This window comes from Oryx dammah, unplaced genomic scaffold (assembly GCF_014754425.2).
Source record: "Oryx dammah isolate SB20612 unplaced genomic scaffold, SCBI_Odam_1.1 HiC_scaffold_28, whole genome shotgun sequence".
In the NCBI taxonomy this organism is placed as follows: Eukaryota; Metazoa; Chordata; class Mammalia; order Artiodactyla; family Bovidae; genus Oryx; species Oryx dammah.
Window position 1 is genome coordinate 32573545 of NW_024070212.1, and position 21550 is coordinate 32595094.

The window sequence follows — 21550 nt, forward strand, 5'->3', positions numbered from 1 at the left end:
GTTTAGGACTGAAGATGGGAGGAACAGGAATCCTCCAGATTGAGCGCCTTCGGGGACAAACTAGAAACGGAAACATTGGTCAATTGCTTGATATGAAATGGCTCATCTCAAGTGGGAAGGGCTTAAATTTCAACCCTTTAAGCAATACTCAGCCAAGCACTCACCTCTATTGGTAACCCTCCCAGAAATGGCTTCATCCCGGTGCCCCCTCTTTTTGGAGATACTCTAAGAATGACAAAACTCATGTTGACAGCAGCAATACCACTGAGGTTCTTCACAAAATGAATATTTTTAAAACTAAATTTTTAAATTTAAATTTGTAAATATTTTTAAATTGAAAAGATAGCCCAGAGAGTGAGAGCTTAAAAATATGAGTGAAAGCTCCAAACAGGCAAAACCCTAGAACGTGGGGACAAGGCAGACAGGCATGCAAGGTGATCTGCACATTTTTTTGGGGGGGTTGGGTTTTTTACTTTTGTTTATTTATTGATCTTTGATGTTTTGATCTGTACATGTGTTGACATCAAGACCAGGAGATCGCCTAACTCTCATGGAGAAAATTACGTTTTTAAAAAGATAATACTTACAGTAATAAAACACATTCACAACTATTAGCTCACTTGATCTCCCAAATAATCCTATGAAATAAGTTCAGGTGCTATTATTGTTCCCACGTTATAGATAATGGAATGAGATTCAGTAAAAATAAACTGAAATACCGAAGGTCACAGAGCCAGTATACAGCTGACTTCTCCAAGACCAAACGTTATGCTTCACCCTTACCTATTGTATGGTCAGGCCATTCAACGTGAGTGTGGGGTTCTTCTTTCCTCTATTTATGGCTGTGCTGGGTCTTCACTGCCCTATGAATTGTGGGATCTTAGTTCCCTGACCAAGGATTGAACCCAAGTTCCCTGTATTGAGAAGGTGAATTTTTAGCCACTGGACCATGGGGAAGTTTCCCAAAGTGGCTGTTCTCTTTCTCTTTTTATATAAACCAGTCCCTGCTTTACTCACATGACTATCCACTCTTAATTATAGAACTTAAACGGTAACTGCCTATGTGTTTGCCCCTGACCCAGCCGGTAGTTTCCTTGGTAACTGATAAGCCAACCTGATGTCAATTCCCCCTATAAACGGTAGCCTCCTGAGCAGCCTACCCTGAGTAGTGAAGATAAATGCCATGTCCTGCCTGCCACCTGCCATACACAGTAGGGGTGTAGCTCCAAGATATTTTGTTTCAGGTGTGTAAGACTCCCCTGTCTAATAAACCACTGATGTCTGTGTCTCTGGGTTCTTTCTTCAGCCTCAAGGCTGGGCAATTACAAGGCTTGCAGCCCAACAGCCCTACACTAGGCATTGAGACTAACATATAATGAATGTGCTAATTTAATGCAATTATTAATTAATGAATTAATTCAACAAACATGTTTTAATGCCTATTAGGAGCCAGACCAAGGGTAAATCCCTGATCCCAAGGAGCTTACAGTCTAATGGGAAATAAGATATGTAAATAGAATTGTAAATGAAAAGTTTTATAAGAATATATATATATGTGTGCTCTCTAAGTGGCTTCAGTCATGTTCAAGTCTGTGACCCTATGATTGTAGCCCGCCAGGCTCCTCTGTCCATGGGATTCTCCAGGCAAGAATCCTGGAGTGGGTCGCCATGCCCTCCTCCAGGGGATCTTCCTGACCCAGGGATCAAACCCACGTCTCTTACATCTCCTGCATTGGCATGTGGGTTCTTTACCACTACACCTGGGAATCCCATAAGGACATATATATAAGAAAACATCTAAGTGTGCCCAGCAAATTAGACTGTGTTGTCCTAAAACAAGAGTGGCCAGCTGCCTGGAGTCTAGAAAGAAGTCAAAAGGTAGCTTCTTAACAAGGTGTCTTTCACCAGCTCTGACTGAAGTGCCCAGTACTAGTTATTGAAAAAGAAAAAACAACAACAACACTTCTAGTACAGAGAAAAGCAATTCATCCAGTTTTATAACCTGGTAGACATATCCAACCTTTTCTGCTCAAATGCTGAGCTGACCAAACAACCTTTCAAATTTTACTTAGGAACACTGGGTTGACACACTCCGGCAAGAGGAAATAAACACCTACTATAAATAACCTGTTGCTATTTATCCTGCCAAAGTCCTCTTTTTGTTGTGAATTAATAGATGCTTATTCTGGTCTAGAAAGCACCTGTGGCAGACCTATCATGAGTCAATTTTTATACCAGTGCCATCCAGTGGAACTTTCCATGATTATGTTCAAAAGGGTAGCTAGCCAAATGTGGCCATTAAGTGCTTAATAAGGAGCAACTAAAGAAATTATTTATAATGTTATTTAATTTTAATTAATTTAAATAGCCACATGTAGCTAGTGGCTACTGTCTTGGATGTCATAGCTCCAGATCCTTGGTACTCAAAATGTGCCCTGTGGATCAGCCATGTCTGCATCACAAAAAGTTATTAGCTTTTTAGAAACGCAGACTCTCAGGACCCACCTAGGATTCAGAATCTGCATTTTAACAATACCCCCAGGTGATCTGTATACACATTAAAATTTGAAAATGGCAAGGTTACTTCTGAATGACCTAAAAAAAAAATTTTTTTAAGGGATTGACCACCATCTCTGTGGTGACCTCTTCAAAGTGTAGACATCCATATCTGAGGCCAGTGTCCAGCATAAAAGACCTTCTTTGTATCTGTCTCTCATCCATCCATAAACGTAGTGAACAGGAAAAGGAGAAAGCCTGGTACACTGGGTCTTAGGAAAGTTCATACAGGATATAGGAATGGGATGGAAAGAGCAAGAGTTTCTCAGGGATATCTCCGCAAAATAAAATGATGAGATTTCCTTGATGATTATTAAATATGGATGATGGGTATATGGGCATTCATAGGACTATTTTCTTTGGTGTATGTTTGAAATTTTTCAAAATTGAAAAATAGACGTGATTTTTAGAGATGATAAATGTGATATTCAGCCTCCAAGAATGGCCTCCAAAGATCATCTCCTCCTGTATTCATACTTTGTGTAGTCTCCTGCAAAAATGAATTGGGGCTTATCCTCGTGACCAAAGTGAAGGTGACAGGTGTGGCCTCAGGAAGCTAAGTCATGGTGACTTCTGCCTTGTTCTCTCTTGGATCTCTTGCTCTGAGGGAAATTAGCTACCCTGCTGTGAGGAAACTCGGTCTCATAGAGAAGACTTTATGGACAGGAGTCAAGGCCTCTGGCCAAGAGCCAGCCCATCATACAAGTGCGCCATGGAACTGAGCCTCTGCAGAAGTTGATTCTCCAGCCCCAGTCAAGCCTTCCATTGACTGTAGCTCCATTTGACTGCAACTACCAAGTCAGAACTGCCTTTCAAGCCACTCCTGAATCTCTGACCAACAGAAATTGTGAAAGGCAATAAATGTATATTCTTATATTAAAACAGTGAGTTTTGGGGTAATTTTTATGCTGTAATAAAGAACTAATACAATGTGACTTCAAATTTTCCCACCCCCTCAATACCTTCCCTATCTTATCACTGATGCCTGAAATAAATAGGAAAGACCTTTTCACACTGTGCATAGGGTTAACATGCTAATACCCCTTGAAAGCTGGGAGCCAAGAAATTGATGCTTTCAAATCGTGGCACTGGAGAAGACTCTTCAGAGTCCCTTGGATTGTAAGGAAATCAAACCAGTCAACACTAAAGGAAATCAGCCCTGAATATCCATTGGAAGGACGATGCTGAAACTGAAGCACCAATACTTTGACCCAAAGAGCCCAATCACTGGAAAAAAGCCTGATACTGGGAAAGATTGAAAGCAAAAGGAGAAGGGAGCGGCAGAGGATTAGATGGTTAGATAGCATCACCAACACAACAGACATGAATTTGAGTAAACTCTGGGAGATAGTGGAGGACAGAGGAGCCTCGTGTGCTGCAGTCCATGGGATGACAAAGAGTTGGACACAACTTTGCAACTTAACAACAACAACATAACCCCTTGAAGAGATAATACATTCCCTTAAATTTATGGTAAAATATGTGACAGATATAAATTCTTTCCTTTTAAAACTCTTAGCAGGCTAATGTATTGAGACATTAATTTCAGTCTTGCTCTTGCTGTTGTAAGAAACTAGAAAGAACAGAAGGTAAATCTGTTCTTTCTAGTTCTAGCATCTGAAGAACAGCTAAAGTTTTAATTATAAGATCTAGACTCTGCTTATATGCCCTTCTTCCCATGCCCAGCCCTAAAACCCACACTGGTTAACAGCGTCTTGGTGTTTCAGGGATTACCCTAAAGATGACAAGCCTCCCACCCCCTTCATTTTGAGGATTAAGTAACAGAGAAACTATGCTGGAATTGCCCCATGAAGGAAGTGGAAAGAAATTATACTGGTTTAGGAAGACGGCAAGTGGCCAGGCCTAAGGGAGGAATGAGTTCCCCCAGGTTGGGAAAGATGTTTGAGCTTCCAGAAATGGAAACTTGTCCCTGGCTTGTACAAAATTGGGTTGTGTGTGTGTACGTGTGTGTGTATGTGTGTACGTGTGTGTGTGTGTGACAGAGAGTGAGAGATTGCTTCACAGGGTGTACCCCTACTCCTGCCCATCCAGCTTGTAGGTTGTAGAGCTGTACCCTTTAAGGGGTACCCCATGGGTCATGGCATCAAGTATTAAGAAAAAGGCCCTTCTCCAAATCTTTCCCCAAAATGTTGGTGAAGAAGGAATTTATAGGGTCTAGACTCCATCTTAGGCCTGTTCATGCTGATCATGCTCAGCCACCTTTCCAATGGACTCTGAACTCTGTGCCTGAACTTTAGTGCCTGAACTCTGAACTTTAGTGCCTATGAAAACAACAACAGAAGGATAAGACCCCCTCCAGACAGGAGAACCTTGAAGATCGTATCTAGGTTAGACATCGCCTAAGAGAAAACATACACTAATCACCCCTTCCCCCAGACAGGCCATAAATTTTTCTGTATCTATCGGAGTATAACCTCAGGTTTATTGATTACTGGCTAATTGTTTGACTGTTTGAGCACATGAGCACATAGCACATGAATGATGGGTTATTGGGATTGTGTTTTCCTTGGTTTATGTAAGTCTCAAGGAATTTGGGGTGTTGGGTTCGGACACGTACACATAGGGTATAAAAGATTTTCACAAACGCTGGTTGGGGTCCTTAGCTAAGAGGAGACTCTGCCTTGGGCCCGCCGGTGTAATAACCTGCACGGCACTGTCTGCATTGTCCTTCTGAGTGAGTTTGTTTCCTGGAACGCGTGGCTACAACATTGGAACTTCACAACCCTAGCGGGAGGGGAGGGAGTACCTCGGGAACGTGACTAATGAATTTCCCGCCAACATTGACAGCTGGGAGCTGAGCCAGATTTTTCTAATTTGTAAAATTAGAAGACATGTGACGCGTCTCGGCCTGGAGTCAACTGCAGCGAATTCACTTCAGTTAGACCTACTTTTCCTGAGAGCGGTTTGGTAAGTAGAAGGGTGGGGGTTGGGGGGATGAAGAGGATGGAAAAAGGTGGAAGAAGTAACAGGAAAACTAAGGGGCCAGACAGTTTCCTTTTCCAGGTCGGGACCTGTTCTAAGACAGAATGAGCAGCGCGCGGCCGCCCATCCAGCTCCGACACAAACACACGCACGTGCGCCCCGCCCCCGCCGCGCGCACGCGCCCCGAAGCTCGGCGGTGGCGACGGGCGCGCGCGCGGTGCTCGCTGCCCCCACGCCGCTCCCTGCGTTCTGATCGCTGCGTCTCCAGCTCCCCGCACCGCTGCGCGCCTGCCCCGCGGATCCAGAGACGGCGGCCGTGATCTGGGGGCTCCGACGGCGCCGCGCTGGGGGAGCGGAGCGCCTCCCGGCGCGTCCCTGGGAGGCGATGTGACCCGGAGCGGGCCCCTACGTAAGGCGGGCGCCGCGGCAGGCCAGCCGGTGAGGCGCTGCTGGGGCAGGCCGCGACGGAGCTCCCGGACCCGCCATGGGCTGAGACACGTCCTCGCCGAGCAGGTGCAGTGATCAGAGGTCCCGGGGTAGCGGTGGGGAGGCCCCCTCAACAGGCCCCTTCAGCCAGGTTAGGACTCGCCCTGCCTAGCCTGTGCGGGGTCGACCTTCCTTCAGCTCCTCCCCAAAGGCTCTGCTGACCTCGCCTCCAGACCTGGGCCCTGCAACCCCTGTGACCCCAACAGCCCCGGACATCCCGGGAGATCCCGGCCTTCCGCTCCTGTTACCCCAGCCTGGTAGGGCCTTGTGCTCACCTCCTCCTCGGTCCCAGTATTTTGAGCCCACCGCCCGCAAGGTACCTGGGAACAACTCAGCATCGCTTCCTTTCTCTTCTAGCCCTACGAGGGGTGGTGCGGGGTGGGTAGGGGGAGGAGAGCAGAAGGAGGGAGACTGGGTCCTTCCCTCCAGAGACCCTGGTGACCACAAACCTATACTCTCTCGTAAGCCTGTAGTGAAAGTGACCCTTCCTTACCCCACCAGAACACGCCCCGGTGATTTCCTTCCAGACCTTCCTTGTGGCCCTCCTCGCCCTCCGCAGTGACACTATGCAACCCCAAGGAGACCTGCGAGGCCTCTGGCTCCTGCTGCTGTCCCTGTTCCTGCTCCTCTTTGAGGTGGCCAGAGCTGGCCGGCCAGTGGTGAGCTGTCCTGCCGCCTGCCTGTGCGCCAGCAACATCCTCAGCTGCTCCAAGCAGCAGCTGCCCAACGTGCCCCACTCCCTGCCCAGCTACACTGCCCTCCTGGACCTCAGCCACAACAACCTGAGCCGTCTGCGGGCCGAGTGGACCCCCACGCGCCTGACCCACCTGCACTCCCTGCTGCTGAGCCACAACCACCTGAATTTCATCTCCTCTGAGGCCTTTTCCCCGGTTCCCAACCTGCGCTACCTGGACCTCTCCTCCAACCAGCTGCGGACGCTGGATGAGTTCCTGTTCAGTGAACTGCAGGTCCTGGAGGTGCTGCTGCTCTACAATAACCACATTATGGCAGTGGACCGCTGCGCCTTCGACGACATGACCCAGCTGCAGAAACTCTACTTGAGTCAGAACCAGATCTCCCGCTTCCCTCTGGAACTGGTCAAGGAAGGAGCCAAGCTCCCCAAACTAACGCTCCTGGACCTTTCCTCCAACAAGCTGAAGAACTTACCATTGCCTGACCTGCAGAAGCTGCCCGCCTGGATCAAGAATGGGCTGTACCTACACAACAACCCCCTGCACTGCGACTGCGAGCTCTACCAGCTCTTTTCCCACTGGCAGTATCGGCAGCTGAGCTCCGTGATGGACTTTCAGGAGGACCTGTACTGCATGAGCTCCAAGAAACTGCACAATGTCTTCAACCTGAGTTTCCTCAATTGCAGTGAGTACAAGGAGCGTGCCTGGGAGGCCCACCTGGGTGACTCTTTGACCATCAAGTGTGACACCAAGCAGCAGGGGATGACCAAGGTGTGGGTGACACCCAGCAATGAACGAGTGCTGGATGAGGTGGCCAACAGCACGGTGACCGTGTCCAAGGATGGCAGTCTTCATTTCCACCGGGTGCAGATTGAGCATGGGGGTGTGTATACCTGCTATGCCATGGGGGAGGCTTTCAATGAGACCCTGTCTGTGGAGTTGAAAGTGTACAATTTCACCTTGCACGGACACCACGACACCCTCAACACAGCCTATACCACTCTTGTGGGCTGTATCCTCAGCGTAGTCCTGGTCCTCATATACCTGTACCTCACCCCGTGCCGCTGCTGGTGCCGGGGTGTTGAGAAACCTTCCAGCCATCAGGCAGACAGCCTCAGTTCTTCCATGCTTAGTACCACACCCAACCACGACCCTATGGCTGGCGGGGACAAGGATGATGGTTTTGACCGGCGGGTGGCCTTCCTGGAACCTGCTGGACCTGCGCAGGGTCAAAACGGCAAGCTCAAGCCGGGCAACACCCTGCCAGTGCCTGAGGCGACAGGCAAGGGCCAGCGGAGGATGTCGGATCCTGAATCGGTCAGCTCGGTCTTCTCTGATACGCCCATTGTGGTGTGAGCAGAATGGGTTGGTGGGGAGATTCTGCCCCAGGAGAGGTAATGCGCCCTTGAAGGATGTGAGGGGGTGGAAGAGAGGGCTAGCTGCCCAAGGGAGTGGGTTCCCCTCGAACTCAAGGGAATTGGCCACAGGTACAACAGCAGGCAAGTCCCCAAGCAGGGTGTGGCTGCCATGATTTTCAAACGTGGATATATTAATCCTCAGGCAAATACGACACCCCTTCCCAGAGCCCTGACAGCTCTCAAGGTGGTGGAAGAAGAGGGTGTCTGCTGGTGGGAATGAGGAAAGGGGTGAAAGAGCAGAGCCCCTAAACTTTTTCGAAGTCATCCCTAGCTCCTTCAGAGAAAATCATCTGGGAAAAAGTCACTTTTTTCCTTTCTCTGCCCACCCACACCTGTGCTGTTGTGTGTACTGGGGGGAGCTTCCACAGGAGCCACATTAGGGAAGAGCTAGATTGTCCTCCTTGGCCAGGAAGTCACGCGTCACAGCTGGGGAAATGGGAAACCTTTGGAAGAAGAAGTCAGGAAAAGGCTGGGACCTCAATAACATTCCCCAAAGCTGTTGTAAGACTTCCCAGGAACACCTTCCTCTTTCCAGAGGAGGACTGTGTGCATGGGTCTTTGCAGGAGCTTGGCCTGTTGCCTGTCAGATATGGCAACAATGTGAGATGTGGTATCTGTGTCTTGTCCTGGGACCAGTGGCGCAGAGGGGTACAGCATGAACCAAGGGGTCCCTGTGACAGTATAGATGCCAGCACAAAACCTGTAGATGGGGGATAAACTCCAGATTGGAACCGGTTGGTGAAACTCTTGGTTAGCATCTGATTCCCAGCACCCGTGTGTCGGGTCAAGGTGTGGGGTGCTGGAAGCAGAGTGTCTGTGGATGCCTGCCACAGACGTGCGATGAGGGCCTCTTTGCACGAGGAGGTGGACAGTAAACCAGCCCCTGTTATGTAGCATCCAGCGGAATCTACCTGATTTTCTATGTATGCCATCTCTTCATTTGTTCTCCTGATAGGCTCAGGTAGCATTCTGAGTGTTCCCTAATATGCTGCTCTGCAAAAGAAGGAGTCCAAGAAGTCTGGCCCCAGCTGGGTTAGCTTGGGCTCAGGGATGGAGGGGACCAGGCAGACATCTCCTTTGTGCTGACAAAGCCGCCTTGCTCCTCTCTTAGAGATCTCACCCCTGCTGCAGAGCTGGAGCATGGGATTCATCTGCGGGGCTGGAATCAAGTGGTCCCTGCCACAGAGGAATGGCGGTTCGGAGGGTGGCTTAGAGTTCTGCCCTCTCCACAAGGTTCCAGACAGTCTTGTAACAGAGACAGTCAGAGGCACTAAACTTTCAGGAGACCCTCTCAGCCAGAGGTGTGCACAGTTGTCAGACCAGAGGAACTTAAGAGCAGGCCCAACATTCCATTCCATCAAAGTGGCAGAATACTTTGAGCATAGAGGTGGCCACTTCCTTTGACTCTACTGCAGGCCCTGGGGGTTGGTGGCTCTGAGCTTTGGCAAGGGGACATGAAGGGCAAAGGTAAAAATGTTCTCTGACATTGGTCTTTTCAGTCTGTCCCCTCTCTCCCACCAAGTCCCCTGTCCTTGGAAGTTCTCCAGCTCTTCCAGTTTTCCAATCTGCTGTTTAGGTTCCAAGAAGTGTCATTTACCTGTGGGTGAAGGCTGCTTGCTAGGAGGTCCTAACTCCCACTGCCTGTTAAGATCCGAGGTGGGGACTGGAACTCAACATCTTCCCCTTGTCTGTTGCTGGGATGTCCAGACCACTGTCCATCCTTTATTAGTAACCTAGCTTTGTCGAGAGAGGTGCAGCGTCTCCCTCAAGTACTTGCATGCTCATAGGGATGCATGCTTATAGGTCTGCATGCACCCCAGCACCTTGACTTCCATCTGGATGAGTCTTCAGTCCCCACTAATGTCCACTTCCAGAGTGGTTTCTACTTACGTGCACTTCATGCACATGATTTTCTTGCCCTGTAGGAGACCGTGACCATGCCAGGCTCTGCAGATACAGACTTTTGTACTTTTGATTTCTGAATTGCCTAGATCTTCACCCCACATCTCTGTGGCACTCTGTAAAGCCCAGAGTTAGGAGAGCTGCAGGTTGAAGACCTTGAGAGAAGGGTTGATGAGGAGCAAGCTGGCTCTTCAGACTCCTCAGAAACCTTCCTTAGAGTAACGGTATGTCAGAAATAAATGTAAAACTAGGTCAGTGACAAATCCAGAAGAACACTGGCAGGGGACCAAGCAGCTGTAAGTTGCTCTTCCTATGTTAACTGCCCTAGTAAGCTAGAGGCAGGAGGGAAAAATTGTGTGGTCATATTCCAGAGACTTCTAAAGATTCTGACACTGAAGCTGTAGGAACCAGGATCCCCTCCTCAGACTTATCAGAGAAAATCTCACCTCCAGGCAGCATCTTCCCCTCCCATCATCTAGGGCTCTGAAAATCTTTCAAGTGGATGTCAGATGAAGTAGGTCCTCTGGACATCCTGAGTTCCCAAGGACTAGGAAGGCCATTTTCCTCCTAAGTCTTACCCAGTTTAGGGCATGAGGCTCTTAGTCTCCCCACTGTATCCACTAGGTTAGCCAGGACCTACCAGTTTGAGAGCCTGGTAGGTGTTCCTGGCTTCCCCACCGAGACTGAACTGATTGGCCTCTTCCCATGGTTTCAGTGACTAGAACCCAAAGGTAGCTTTCTACTTGAGGGACTGGGTACTCAGCAGATGTAAGCTCACTGGAACCCTATGTAGGAAACTGCCAGGTCTGGTTATAAGAAAAGGTCAAGCAATCACGCCCACCCCCATCAGTCAACCAGACATGTCTCCCAGGAAGCAGGAGTCCCTGGAGACAAGAGTATGTCAGGGCTGTACAATCTGTCTGTGTGATTGTGATCTTTCTTTCCCTGTATTTATGAGGCTCCTAAGAAGGAGCCAGGAGTGGGAGAGTGAAGGCGACTGATTCCAGTTCTCCGTGTGTCCTTACCTCTGTACTTCCTTGTAGCCCTGCTGGCGAAGTGAGCAGGCCTCCCCACGTCCAAGATCCTAGTCCTTCCACTTGTGTACTCCCAGGCTGGCAAACCTTGGAGCCTCTGGGCTCTGAAAACTAGACAATGATCATTAAAACCTGGCTTGAGTCTCTGTTCTGGTGTAGTCTGTGACTGGTTTATCTTTTCAGCCTGTGGGGAGGGTTCACAGCACCTCAGAAGGGTGCAACCTGTCTAGGGGTAGAATAGTTAAATGCTGTTGTGAGGGCATGGGTAGAGTCCACATCGAGGCATGAAGATAATCCAGGGGTCAGCCAGCCTTTTCTGTGAGGAGCCAGACAGGAAACATGTTAGACTTTGCAGCCCGTATAGCCTCTGTTACAGCTCCTCAGTGGTGCCGTTGTGGCAGAAAGGTATAGAAAGTGCACAGACAGACGGTGGCTCTGTTCCAGTCAACTTTATTTATGGACATTGAAATGTGATTTTCATATCATTGTAACATGTATGTGAGGGTTTTTTTCAACCATATATAAATGCAAAAACTCTTACTGGCTCACAAACCACAAAAAAACCAGGCAGCAAGTTGGTTTTGGCCAGCGGACAAATTTGCCAACCCAATGTTCTCAAAAGAAATGTCATTGACACTTTAACAGGAGTCTAGAAATTCCATGACTTGGGGCTAGAGCCTGTAGATAATGAAGGCTTTCTGGATCCCTGGGGAGGACGGTTGTCTCCCTGAAGAGCCCTCTTGAAAGTCTGGATCAAGCCTACAAGCTGTACCATGGAAAATATTTGAATTGGGTTAAAAGAAATGATGGTGAGCAGCTTGGGTCCACAGTATTTTTATTATTAACCAATATATGTTCATGTTGTGAATGGTAACCATCTTAGTTTGGCTTAAAGTATATTAGTCTAATGGGCAGGTGGTATTCATTGACAATGTAATGTGTCCTAGCATTGCATTGAACAGAGAAATGCAGTCCCTGCTTTCTTGGTACAGGAGACAGCCTATCAGAAATTGGTCCAGATTCTACTGAACTCTGAATAGGCAGTTTCTTTGGCTACTCTCTTGGTACTTCTGGAAGGGGACTGTCATGGTAGATTCCCAAAAGGGAGGGGAAATGGTATAACAAAAAAAGAAATGAATCAAAACTGGGGGAATTCCTTGGCTGTCCAGTGGTTAGGACTTGGCATTTTCACTGCCCAGGGCCTGCCTGGGTTCAGTCCCTGGGTGGGAAACTAAGATCCTGCAAGCCGCGCAGTGCAGCTGAAAAAAATAAAGAATCAGAACTTGAATAATTACCTCATTTATTACAACTGCTAAAATCTTGACTGAAGGGTGGTCCTCTTCTGTCTGGAAAGTTGACTTTTTCTTTTCATGAGGGAACAACTAAAGAGTGAGGGATGGAGACACTTCACAGCCAGTCACACCAGACATATCAACCCTGGCAGTCGATGACAGATGTTGACGCCAGGCTGCCCCCCTGAGTCTACACATAGTTGGTATTTTTTAAATTTTTTCAAAGCAGGTTTTGCTATGGCTGAGTTTAGCCAAGAGGACGAGCTGGTAAAGAGAACAGGTCTGGGGAAGAAGACCACTGAAAATCCTCCCCTCTGTTTTGGCCTGTGTCAAGCCCTGTCTCTGCGCCTAGGAAGTTTTGATACTCCTTTCTCCATCATCCCCAGGCTACATCTCTTCAACCCTCCCCATCCCCCTGCCAGTCCCCAAGAAGTTCCATAAATTCTGGCCAAGATGGTCTGCCATGTCTTGCGGCTCTTCCCCTAGCTCCTCTTAGGTAGCACTGCGGGAGAATAGAAAAGGTTAATACGATGGTTATCTTTTAGAACAGAAAATGAGAGTTCAGTGGATTGGCCAGCCTGGTGTCTCTCCCATCTGATCTGTCAACTCCTTCCCTTTCTGCAGTTGTAACTCTTGGACCCCTTATCTTGTCCCTGAAGCGTCACTAGAGGAGCTTCACTTGCCCCACCCACACTGCAGAAAAGACTCAGGACCATTCAGTGGTGTGGTCAGCTTGTTTGGTCTGGCTACAGGGAGCCTACGCTGGATGCTTCCTCTCCCCAGGGCTGAGAGAGGAAAGCTAAAGCAGCTGCCACATCAGGCCCCATCATCAGGCATATAGCCTGTTGTGTGGAAAGCATCAAGGGGTGAAGATACTTAGACCTGCCCTGAGGCCTTCCAGTTGACATCAGCCTGGTTACAGTCCCAGAATCACTGCGGGTGTGGAGAGAACCAACCTTTAGGACACAGACAGGAGCCTGCAAGGACTTCTAGGTGCCTACAGCACTAGCATACATAAAGTAAGGGTCACTGAGCCCAGAGCTGGAGGCTTGTACGCATATGTGTCTGCAAACACACACACGGAGCACCGCAGCTGGACAGACTTCATCCTGCTTTTCCTTCACCTCCCACTGCTCCTTCCCTTGGCCATAGTTTGCTTTAGGTGTGGACCTCAGCAGAAAGGTCGAGCCCAGTCCTGGGAATCCTTAGAAAGCACTGGGAGATAAAGGGGATCTGCCTGAAAGACAAGGGTGCCGGGGGGGCCATACTCAGCGAGACAGAGTTGAATCCTCTGGTACCAGAGGACAGAATCACCTGAAGTAGCTACTTAAAATGCTTTCAAAAGAGGTTTTACAAAATCTAGGAAATTCTGATAGAAGCAGGTAGATTTAAAACTGGGACTTATTCCCTGCACACTGGTGAGTTAGTCAAGGCTTCTGGGTGAGTGGGTGGGTAGGGAGAAGGTTGTCTTACAGGAGGGAATCTGCCTGCTTTAAGCTGAGCTGGAGACCATCTACGTTAAATCACCCTCCGGAGCAGTTCTGGGGCACTGTCCTCCTGCCTTTCAGCTGTGTCTTCCCTGTGTCTACACTGGTGACAGTTGTTGAGGCCGTGACCACAATGCCTGATCAGTGTTTCATTCCTGGATCCCAGGATAGGGGAGGAAAACCACCCAAGATTAAAAAATACTGAAGCCTCCATGCTACTATGGTGCCTGCCTCCCTGGGTCCACTCTAGGAAGACTGCTGACTGTTCTCAAACCAACGGAATGGAAAATATCCTCAAGTTAAACAGAACTGCTTTCATGGTGCATGTGTGTGTGTCAATTCCAATAATGTCCTTTGAGGAGGAAAGGACAGTGATCCTACTCCAAGAGCCTGAAACAAGGAAGGAGAAACAAAGCTGTGAACAAGCCAGGGGCTGTGCCTCGCAGCTACCCACCTCCACCACTGCTGCTCCTCCCTTCCTGGCCTGTCTGCTCCACCTTTCCCTCGGAAGAGCAGGATCAGCCAGGAGAAACTTAGATAAGACTTGCAACCGGGAGCTCCAGACTGGACCTGTGGCATAATTGGACTGACTCCAGATCTGCAATCAGCCCATGACTTGAACACATCAGCTGGCAGCAACTTAGGACAAGCTTCACTACAGTCATAGCTTCCATAGCACTCCTGACCTTGCATCCAGGAGGAAATGTCTGTGTTCTCTGACGGTGGCCAGCAACACAACCTCTCTGAGACTTGGATCCCCTAAGCATCATTATCCATAACTATTTATTACCTCCCTAAAAGAAGTATAAAACCCAGAGCCAGGCTGAGTAAGCGATAAGGACAGGAACATAATAAGCCGCCTGTTTAGATGTGTTTACTACTTTGAACATCCCAATGCCTGTTACCATGCATTCTGTCATCTAGCGCTCACAACATCCCTGTGAGACAGGTCATGTAGTAAGTGATTTGCCTGTGGCCACACCGGTGTCAGGGGCTGGGTAAACCCAGACTGCAAGTTTCCTAGCTCCTGGATCGATGTGCTTTTCACTTCATGATACATAGGCTCTTTATGCCAACCAAACGCAGGGGCAGCGGGAGCCTAAGGTTCCCTGCTCCCTAAGCCTGCAGAGTCATCAGAAATGCTGGGGGAGTCAGGGGTGTCCCCCGGAGGCTGAGACAGGTCAACAGAAGGCTAGGCAGGAGTACTAGAGAGTCAAGGCTAACGACCACCAATGCCACTCCCAGAGTCAGCGAAGCGTGTACTGTGTCCTTTTGTCAGGTGAAAAGACCTGACTGGTTTACTCAGAGGACGCTCAGGGATGCTTCCAGGAGGAAGGCAGGCTCAAAGCATGGCTGGGAGGTAAGGCTTCTGACCCCTCCTCCCTCTGCAGCCCAGGAAGAGGGGGAAGGTGAGGGCTGGCTGACTCAGTCTGCAAGTGCTTGGAGATCTGGAGCTGAAAGGCCCCAGCCCTGTTCAGCTAATGATTATTATTAACTCTGAGCAGGCCTTGGCATAGCAGCCAGCTGGCTCTGGGAGAATGCCTGGATCTCCGACAATGAGGTTTTAAAAACAAGACCCATGGCAGCCATGCCTGGTGTGGTGGGGGTCGGGGGGAGGACAGGCTAGTGTCAGAGAGTGGGGAGGGGTAGTCTGCCCTGTGAGAGGGTGGGGCCAGGAGGTGGCACAGGCTGGCAAGAGATACCTTTAATGCAGCTGAAAAGCCCAGAAGGTGAGGCTGGGAGACTTCCCCACACAGAGCTCCTGCCATTCAACACCACCCCCAGTAGTGGGTGGGGGAGTGGAGTATGGAGGGGAAAGGGTGGTCAAGGGAAAGATGGGGGCTTGGGTGTGGCATCTGAATCCAGAATGGTAATCTTATTACCATCTGGATTTGGATACAAAAACCATCTATATTTCTAATGTCCTCAAGGTTGAGTTTGAATGTAATCATATTTGGAATCAGGACTCAGTGAGCCTGATATGCAAATTTGTGCAAATGACACGGAAATTTAAAAAAGTCTCGAGCACCCTGGCTTTTATTTTTAAAGGCAAAAGAGGCTGGCTACTAGCAGCTTTGCTTAGTCAGACAAGGGCAAAAGGGCAGCCGTTTGTTTCTCCTTCAAGACCTCTGCTTCATTTCTGAGGAGCCCAGATAATACCCCAGATGGGGAGACACTGGATGGTGGCGGGGGGACAGAGGGTGCAGGGGGAGGAAACACAAGCAGGAGGCATATGCAGCCACCAGCTACTGAGATCCCAGCTGGAGGAGGAGTGCCCTGGCACTGAGGTCTAATGGCTGTCCAGCTGCTGCCCTGGGATGGGAGGGCAGGTGGTGATGGAAGGAGCAAGGAACGGAGGGGAGGGAAGTCCCTCCACAATCTGGCCAGCTGGGAAGAAGGACTCCTCCTGGTGACCTCCTCCCAATACTTCAATCAGACTGGCTAAGCAGGCGGAGACCACCTGTGCCCCCACTCTGCCCTGTGCCCCTGCCCACCCCCAGCCGGGGCCTACCGGTCAGAGAAGTGACAGCTGGGACCCCTTCCTTCTGCAGAATATAAATGACTTCCCCCTTCCTCTCAGGGCTGGGAATAGACATCAGCTGGCACTGCCCACGCAAACTGCCGGCTGTCAGCCCGCCTGCCCGCCCACCATCCCCCGCACCACCTGGGAGGAGGCAACACCTCAGGCAGGCTCGGGCTCTCTGGTGTTGCCTGCTTGGCTCCCCAAGCAAGCTCACCCGGCCTTCCTACCCTGCTGGAGACAGAGCGAGACCCCCAGCACTGATTGTACGGGCCAGCAGAGAGGGACTCCCTGGCCAGAATGACCCGAGGTGACAATCTCCTCCATGCAGCCCCAGTAGCCATCTCTCCCAAGGTCAACCATAGTGGAGAGCTGGAAAGCGGGAAAAGGGCAATGAAAGAGACAAGAGTAACCAGCAGGGGCCCCCTTGAGATGCTCAGGGTCTGGAGCGCTTCTAGGAGATGCCATCCGACCCAGCACAGTCTGCTCTGAGGACCCTTCTGCCCCTGCCATTCTCATGCCTGTCCTGTCGAATCATACTGACCTCCCTGCTGCCAAGTCACCCAGGGAAGAGGTCTGGAATCTTCTAAAGGCCTGGGATAGACAAACTATTGCTATCTGGGAACACCTCTCCCTGCTCCTGAGACCTCAAATTCTAGGTCCTACTCCGCAGGTCTCCCAGAGTCCCCAATGAGCTCTCTCTACCTGCCTCAATGCTGCTTTCCAGGCTCGGCCATTCTCAGTTTTCGCCATGATCTATGGAGGTCCCAATCCAATGGACAGAGGAGCCTGGCAGCATACAGTTCATGGGGTTGCAAGAGTCAGACACAACTTAGCAACTAAACCACCACCAACCACCACAATGGAGGTCCCAACTCCCTGAATGAGTCAGACCACAGTTAACCAATGTAACATCCAGCTCTCACCAACGAGGGATGAGGGCAGTCTGCGGAACTACTTTCAGTCTGGAACGAGGAGGGGTCTCTGCAGGGAAGAAAGCCCAGCCCTCATTTGCCAGCTGGCACCAAATTCAGCCGCCTCTTGGGCCAAAGAGCTGGCAAGAGACGACACTGAAGGGAAGCTTAGCTGATGAGGAGAGAAGGAGAACCAGGGAGACTGTTTTCTCTAGATCAGAAGTGCCCTGCCCCATTTCCTTGGCTCTTACTTTGTTCTAAAAGCCTTGGAATAGCTCCAGGAAGCTATGTGCTAAGGCAAGGACCGAAGCCCTAAGAAGGGCAAAACACGAGATGCTCAGGACTGCTCTGCCACAGAGAATGGACGTCTTGCGGCCCCAAGCCCAGATCCCAAGATTAGCTGAAGAAAGTTCTTAGCTGGGCTTAGACACCCAGCCAGGAGCCAAGGCCTGGTTAAGCCAATGCCTTTCTGCTCCTCCAAAGTTTAAGGTGGCTTTAGTGCCCTTACTGTCTTGGTATTCTGGAGACCTTCACCTGGGCCCCTTCTCTCCACAGCTCCTGATGCTTTGTCCCCTGGTGCAGGGGCCAAATCAGCACAGGTTCTTGGAAAGCCGGGAGACTACGTTGGTCCCTCTAGAGGGGTAAGGAGACAATGAATGTAAGAATTACACCCTGAGTCTGATGAGTGGTCCAGCCACGGTTCAGAGCTGGGAAGATGCTCTGTGACATCAACTTGACAGACATTGAATGCTAGGAGAGATTGTTTAGAAACAATCACCCATTACACAGATGAGGAAACTGAGTCCCTGAGACACTGGACTCACATAAAGTTGCACAACAGAGCCTATAAGGACCATACCCATAAAAAAAGTACATTGGCTCTCTCCACTACACTGATTTCTCAAAGTGACCCAAAGAGCTGCTGCCACTCATAAGTTACAGGAATCCAATTTTTCATTAGGCATGCAAGCAAGAAATGACTGCCAGCACCACCCAACACTTCCCTCCCATCAAGAGTGGAGGCTTCAGGATCAAGCTCTCCATCACCTGTCACTTGTGCCCCATCCACTTCCCCGTTTTGGCCCACTGAATCATCTGTCAGCAATGGCAGCTTGGGTTTCTGCAGCCTCCACCCCAGCTAAGACATACAAAAACCCTACCCCTTCTGAAGTGGATCCCTGAAGGTCACTAAAGGAGCCAGTGAAGTCCAAGTCAAGTGTCCCATTTCGATTCAGAGTTTGGAGGAACTCACATTTCCATTTTCTTCCTTGGCAAGTAGGAGCTGGAGATCTGGTGCATTATTACCAGGGCTGGATAGAGGGGCAGCACCAGGCACAGGTACCAGGCTGCACCTTTGATCTGAGCCTGGAACCACACAGAGTGCATGCCCAGAAGCACTGTTACTGTAGCCATCAGGTAGACCACCAGTCCACATGTCAGATGGTAGAGCTTGAGACGAGCCACCCTTGAGACCCTGGCTGCCCGGGGACACAGGAGGCAAAGTCCACACAGTGCCTGGCCGATAGTGGCCAGCAGCGTCAGAGCTCCTACCCAGCTGTGCCAGGACGCCAGGTGGGGCAGCTCACTGCGGATCCTGCTGGAGATGATGAAGCCCAAGCCCAGGGCTGCACAGAGGATGGCTAGGGTCTGCCCTGCCCAGTGGAGTCGGATCCGGGCCTTTCGGGAGCAGAAGAAGAACAGGGAGTGCTCAGGCGAGAAGAGCAGGATGGCCTCAGCCATGCAGAGGCAGAACTGTGAACACAGGAGAGGGCCAGTGAGCCTCAGGCCCGGCTCAGAGGCCTGCAAAAGGGGAGGTGCCCTCATACTTCCAAACAAGGAAGACAGAGGGTGGGGGCTAAAGAACTCCCACCAGACCACCTGCCTCACAGGTGGGCATTTGTGGGCAGAATTGGGAATCCATGCTTGAGTGGAAGTGTCATCATTCAGGCTGACATCCATGCCCTACCCCCCGCCCCACATCCTCAACAGCAAGGACTCTCATTTCTTGACCAATGGGAACAACAAAAGTTAAACCTTCTCCTGAACTCTGGGGGTGGGGAGCAACTGGATAACGCCCCTTCCACTTTCTCTTTTCAGGCCCAGAGTGGAGAAAATAATGGTATCTTCCATGCCCTCCCACCCCATTATACCACCTGATTACTTATAGCCCAGCCCTCCATGTTTCCTAATCTCAGTGGTTGCAAGGAAAGACAGGGCCCTGGGTATTTCCCCCCACCTCTCTGAGCCAAAGGAAGGTTAAGCCTTCTAAAGGCTAGATGCTTCCTTTGGGGCATATCCAAACCAATCACCCAAACTCACCGCCAAGGCCATGAATACAGGGTGCCAGGAGAAAAGACCTAAGAATCAAAGAGAACAGACTGACGGCGGGGCACTATTGGTTCTGCCCCTGTGGCTGGCTGGAGCCCAAAGAATCTGGCTGGAGGGGAAAGGTCAGTGTAGTGTCTTCAACCCTAATCAGTAATCAGGATCTCCAGACAAAGTGGTCCAACCAAAGGGCCTTAGGCTGAGCAACCAAGAGGGCAAACATACCAGTTTGGCCTGGATTCCCCATTCAGCACTTCGCAGCTACCAGCCCAGTCCTAAAATAGACCTGGGCCTCCCTCCTTTACTGTTGCATCCATGAGGGGCTCTCCTGGTGACGAACTAGCGAGTTCAGTTAGTTCGCTTCAGGCTTCTCCTCTCCTCCCAGCACCCAAAGCCCCACCCTTCCAAGACCCACCCCCAGGACCACGCCCCACCACGCCCTTACTACCCCTCGACAGTCGCCCATCCACTCACTCACGCCTCTTAGCGCTCCAAGCCAAGCGCAGCCCCTCAAATATCTCGGCTCCGCCCCCTTTCCTGGCTCCGCCCCTCCCTGCACACTCACTGGTTCCTGGCCGGGACAGCACAGTCAGGAAGATGGTGAAGCCCACGGCGACCAGATGCGCCAAGATCCCACTGCCTCTCCGCAGCCAGCGGGTCAGTCTCGGCTCCCTCGGCGGAGCGAGAACCGGACCTACCTCCAGAGACTGCATGGCGGCGCCCGGCAGCCGCACACTCCCAGCTGCCAGGGCAAGTCTTCCGGGTTTGCGATCGCGGAGGCGGCCGCGGATGCGGGAGAGGCTCCTCCCCGGGACGCCGCCGGCAATGCGGCGGCTCGCCCACAGCGCCCTCTGCAGAGTGGGGGAAAGAGCCTCGGTCCTGGAGAGCCCCGAGGGCAGGAAGCGAGTGGACAGCTCCGGGCCGACCTTGTTTCTTCAGCCAATCTCATTGGTATTTTTATGTCTACACGGGCTTATGGGGCTTATGTCTCAAATAGCCTGTGAAAATTACTTTCATGACAACTGATTTCACCCAAGTCACAAATCTGGTATACAGAACCAAGAGTGTGAAACCAGTTTTGAGCAAAACTACTGGATTTCCCTGATTGCCCACTCTCTCCTGCCACCCCTCCTTCCGTCTTGTTAAGGGAGTTAGAGTCCCCTCTGCCTACAAGCAAGGAGACTGAAAACGAACGAATAAAGCTAAAAACTAGTGCCCCGTGCCTGGTGAATTAGGGTTTGAGGACCAAAGGAGGGACACCCAACAGTCGTGTCCCCTATCTGCACAGTAGCTGTTGTCCCCAGTGAGACAAATGGAAAATCTAGGGCACTCCCAGCCCTTGCCGCCTGCACACCATCTGCTCAGCCCTGGGGAGCCAGGTGATCCTGAGGGACTAGGACCTCCCACACGCTGGCTGCCTCCCACACCAAGGGGAATTCTGCAAGTGGTCTTAGCTTTTCCCTTTCTGCCTCCAGAAAAGGTGTGCTTCCACTTAAGGAGGCCTACCTGGGAGAGGCTGCACCCCTTCCTTAAGGGTAAACCCACAGGCCATGGGGTGAGAGACCAAAACAGGTAGTCCCACAGGAATCAGGGACATCCTGAGAGCAATTACCAACTCCACTTCTGCCCCAGTGGTTGAGAAAATGAGGCTACTAGTAGGAGGCAGGAGGAGCTGAAGAAACTGAGGCAGTGATTCAGAGACAGGATGCAGGCATCAGGTTGCTGGAAGACCAGAATAGGGCCACAGGCTGATTCTCCTAGACCTTCAAGGCAAAGATCCAAGAGTAGACCCGGAGGTGTGGCTCCCCTCCCCATCAAGTTTCCTTCCCCAATAGGACAGTAGTCCCCTTGCTCACTAGGAGCCACATGCCTCCTCATCCTAAGACTCCCCCAGTGACACAACCCCTAGCCATTTCCAGAGACTAAAAGTACAAAAGCATATGAGCATAAGAGATTCTTTTGCAGGCAAGTGATAGGAGC

At 50.6% G+C, this 21550-nt stretch overlaps 2 protein-coding genes across 7 annotated transcripts; one reads left to right on the forward strand and one right to left on the reverse strand.

Moving 5' to 3' along the window:
• Nucleotides 1-5811: 5811 nt before the first annotated feature.
• On the forward strand, nucleotides 5812-11177 carry AMIGO1 (adhesion molecule with Ig like domain 1). Its single transcript, XM_040232126.1, has 2 exons — nucleotides 5812-6012; nucleotides 6487-11177. Exon 2 carries the CDS (start codon nucleotides 6552-6554, stop codon nucleotides 8031-8033), a length of 1482 nt encoding a protein of 493 aa, XP_040088060.1. The 5' UTR covers nucleotides 5812-6012; nucleotides 6487-6551; the 3' UTR covers nucleotides 8034-11177.
• A 288-nt stretch (nucleotides 11178-11465) lies between these two features.
• On the reverse strand, nucleotides 11466-21538 carry LOC120856735 (cytochrome b561 domain-containing protein 1). 6 transcript variants are annotated; one of them, XR_005719469.1, is made up of 4 exons: nucleotides 20136-21538; nucleotides 19565-19602; nucleotides 18406-18997; nucleotides 11466-12825 (listed from the first exon to the last, which is right to left on the reverse strand). XR_005719469.1 is itself a non-coding variant. In XM_040232128.1 (4 exons), the coding sequence occupies exons 1-4, from the start codon at nucleotides 20281-20283 to the stop codon at nucleotides 12816-12818; spliced, it is 696 nt and encodes a 231-aa protein (XP_040088062.1). In that variant the 5' UTR covers nucleotides 20284-21538; the 3' UTR covers nucleotides 11466-12815. The 6 variants fall into 6 exon arrangements, 5 of the variants coding, with proteins under 5 accessions (XP_040088062.1, XP_040088061.1, XP_040088065.1 ...); XM_040232128.1 differs by having other exon boundaries at nucleotides 18498-18997; XM_040232127.1 differs by having other exon boundaries at nucleotides 11466-13560; nucleotides 18498-18997.
• Nucleotides 21539-21550: the final 12 nt, after the last annotated feature.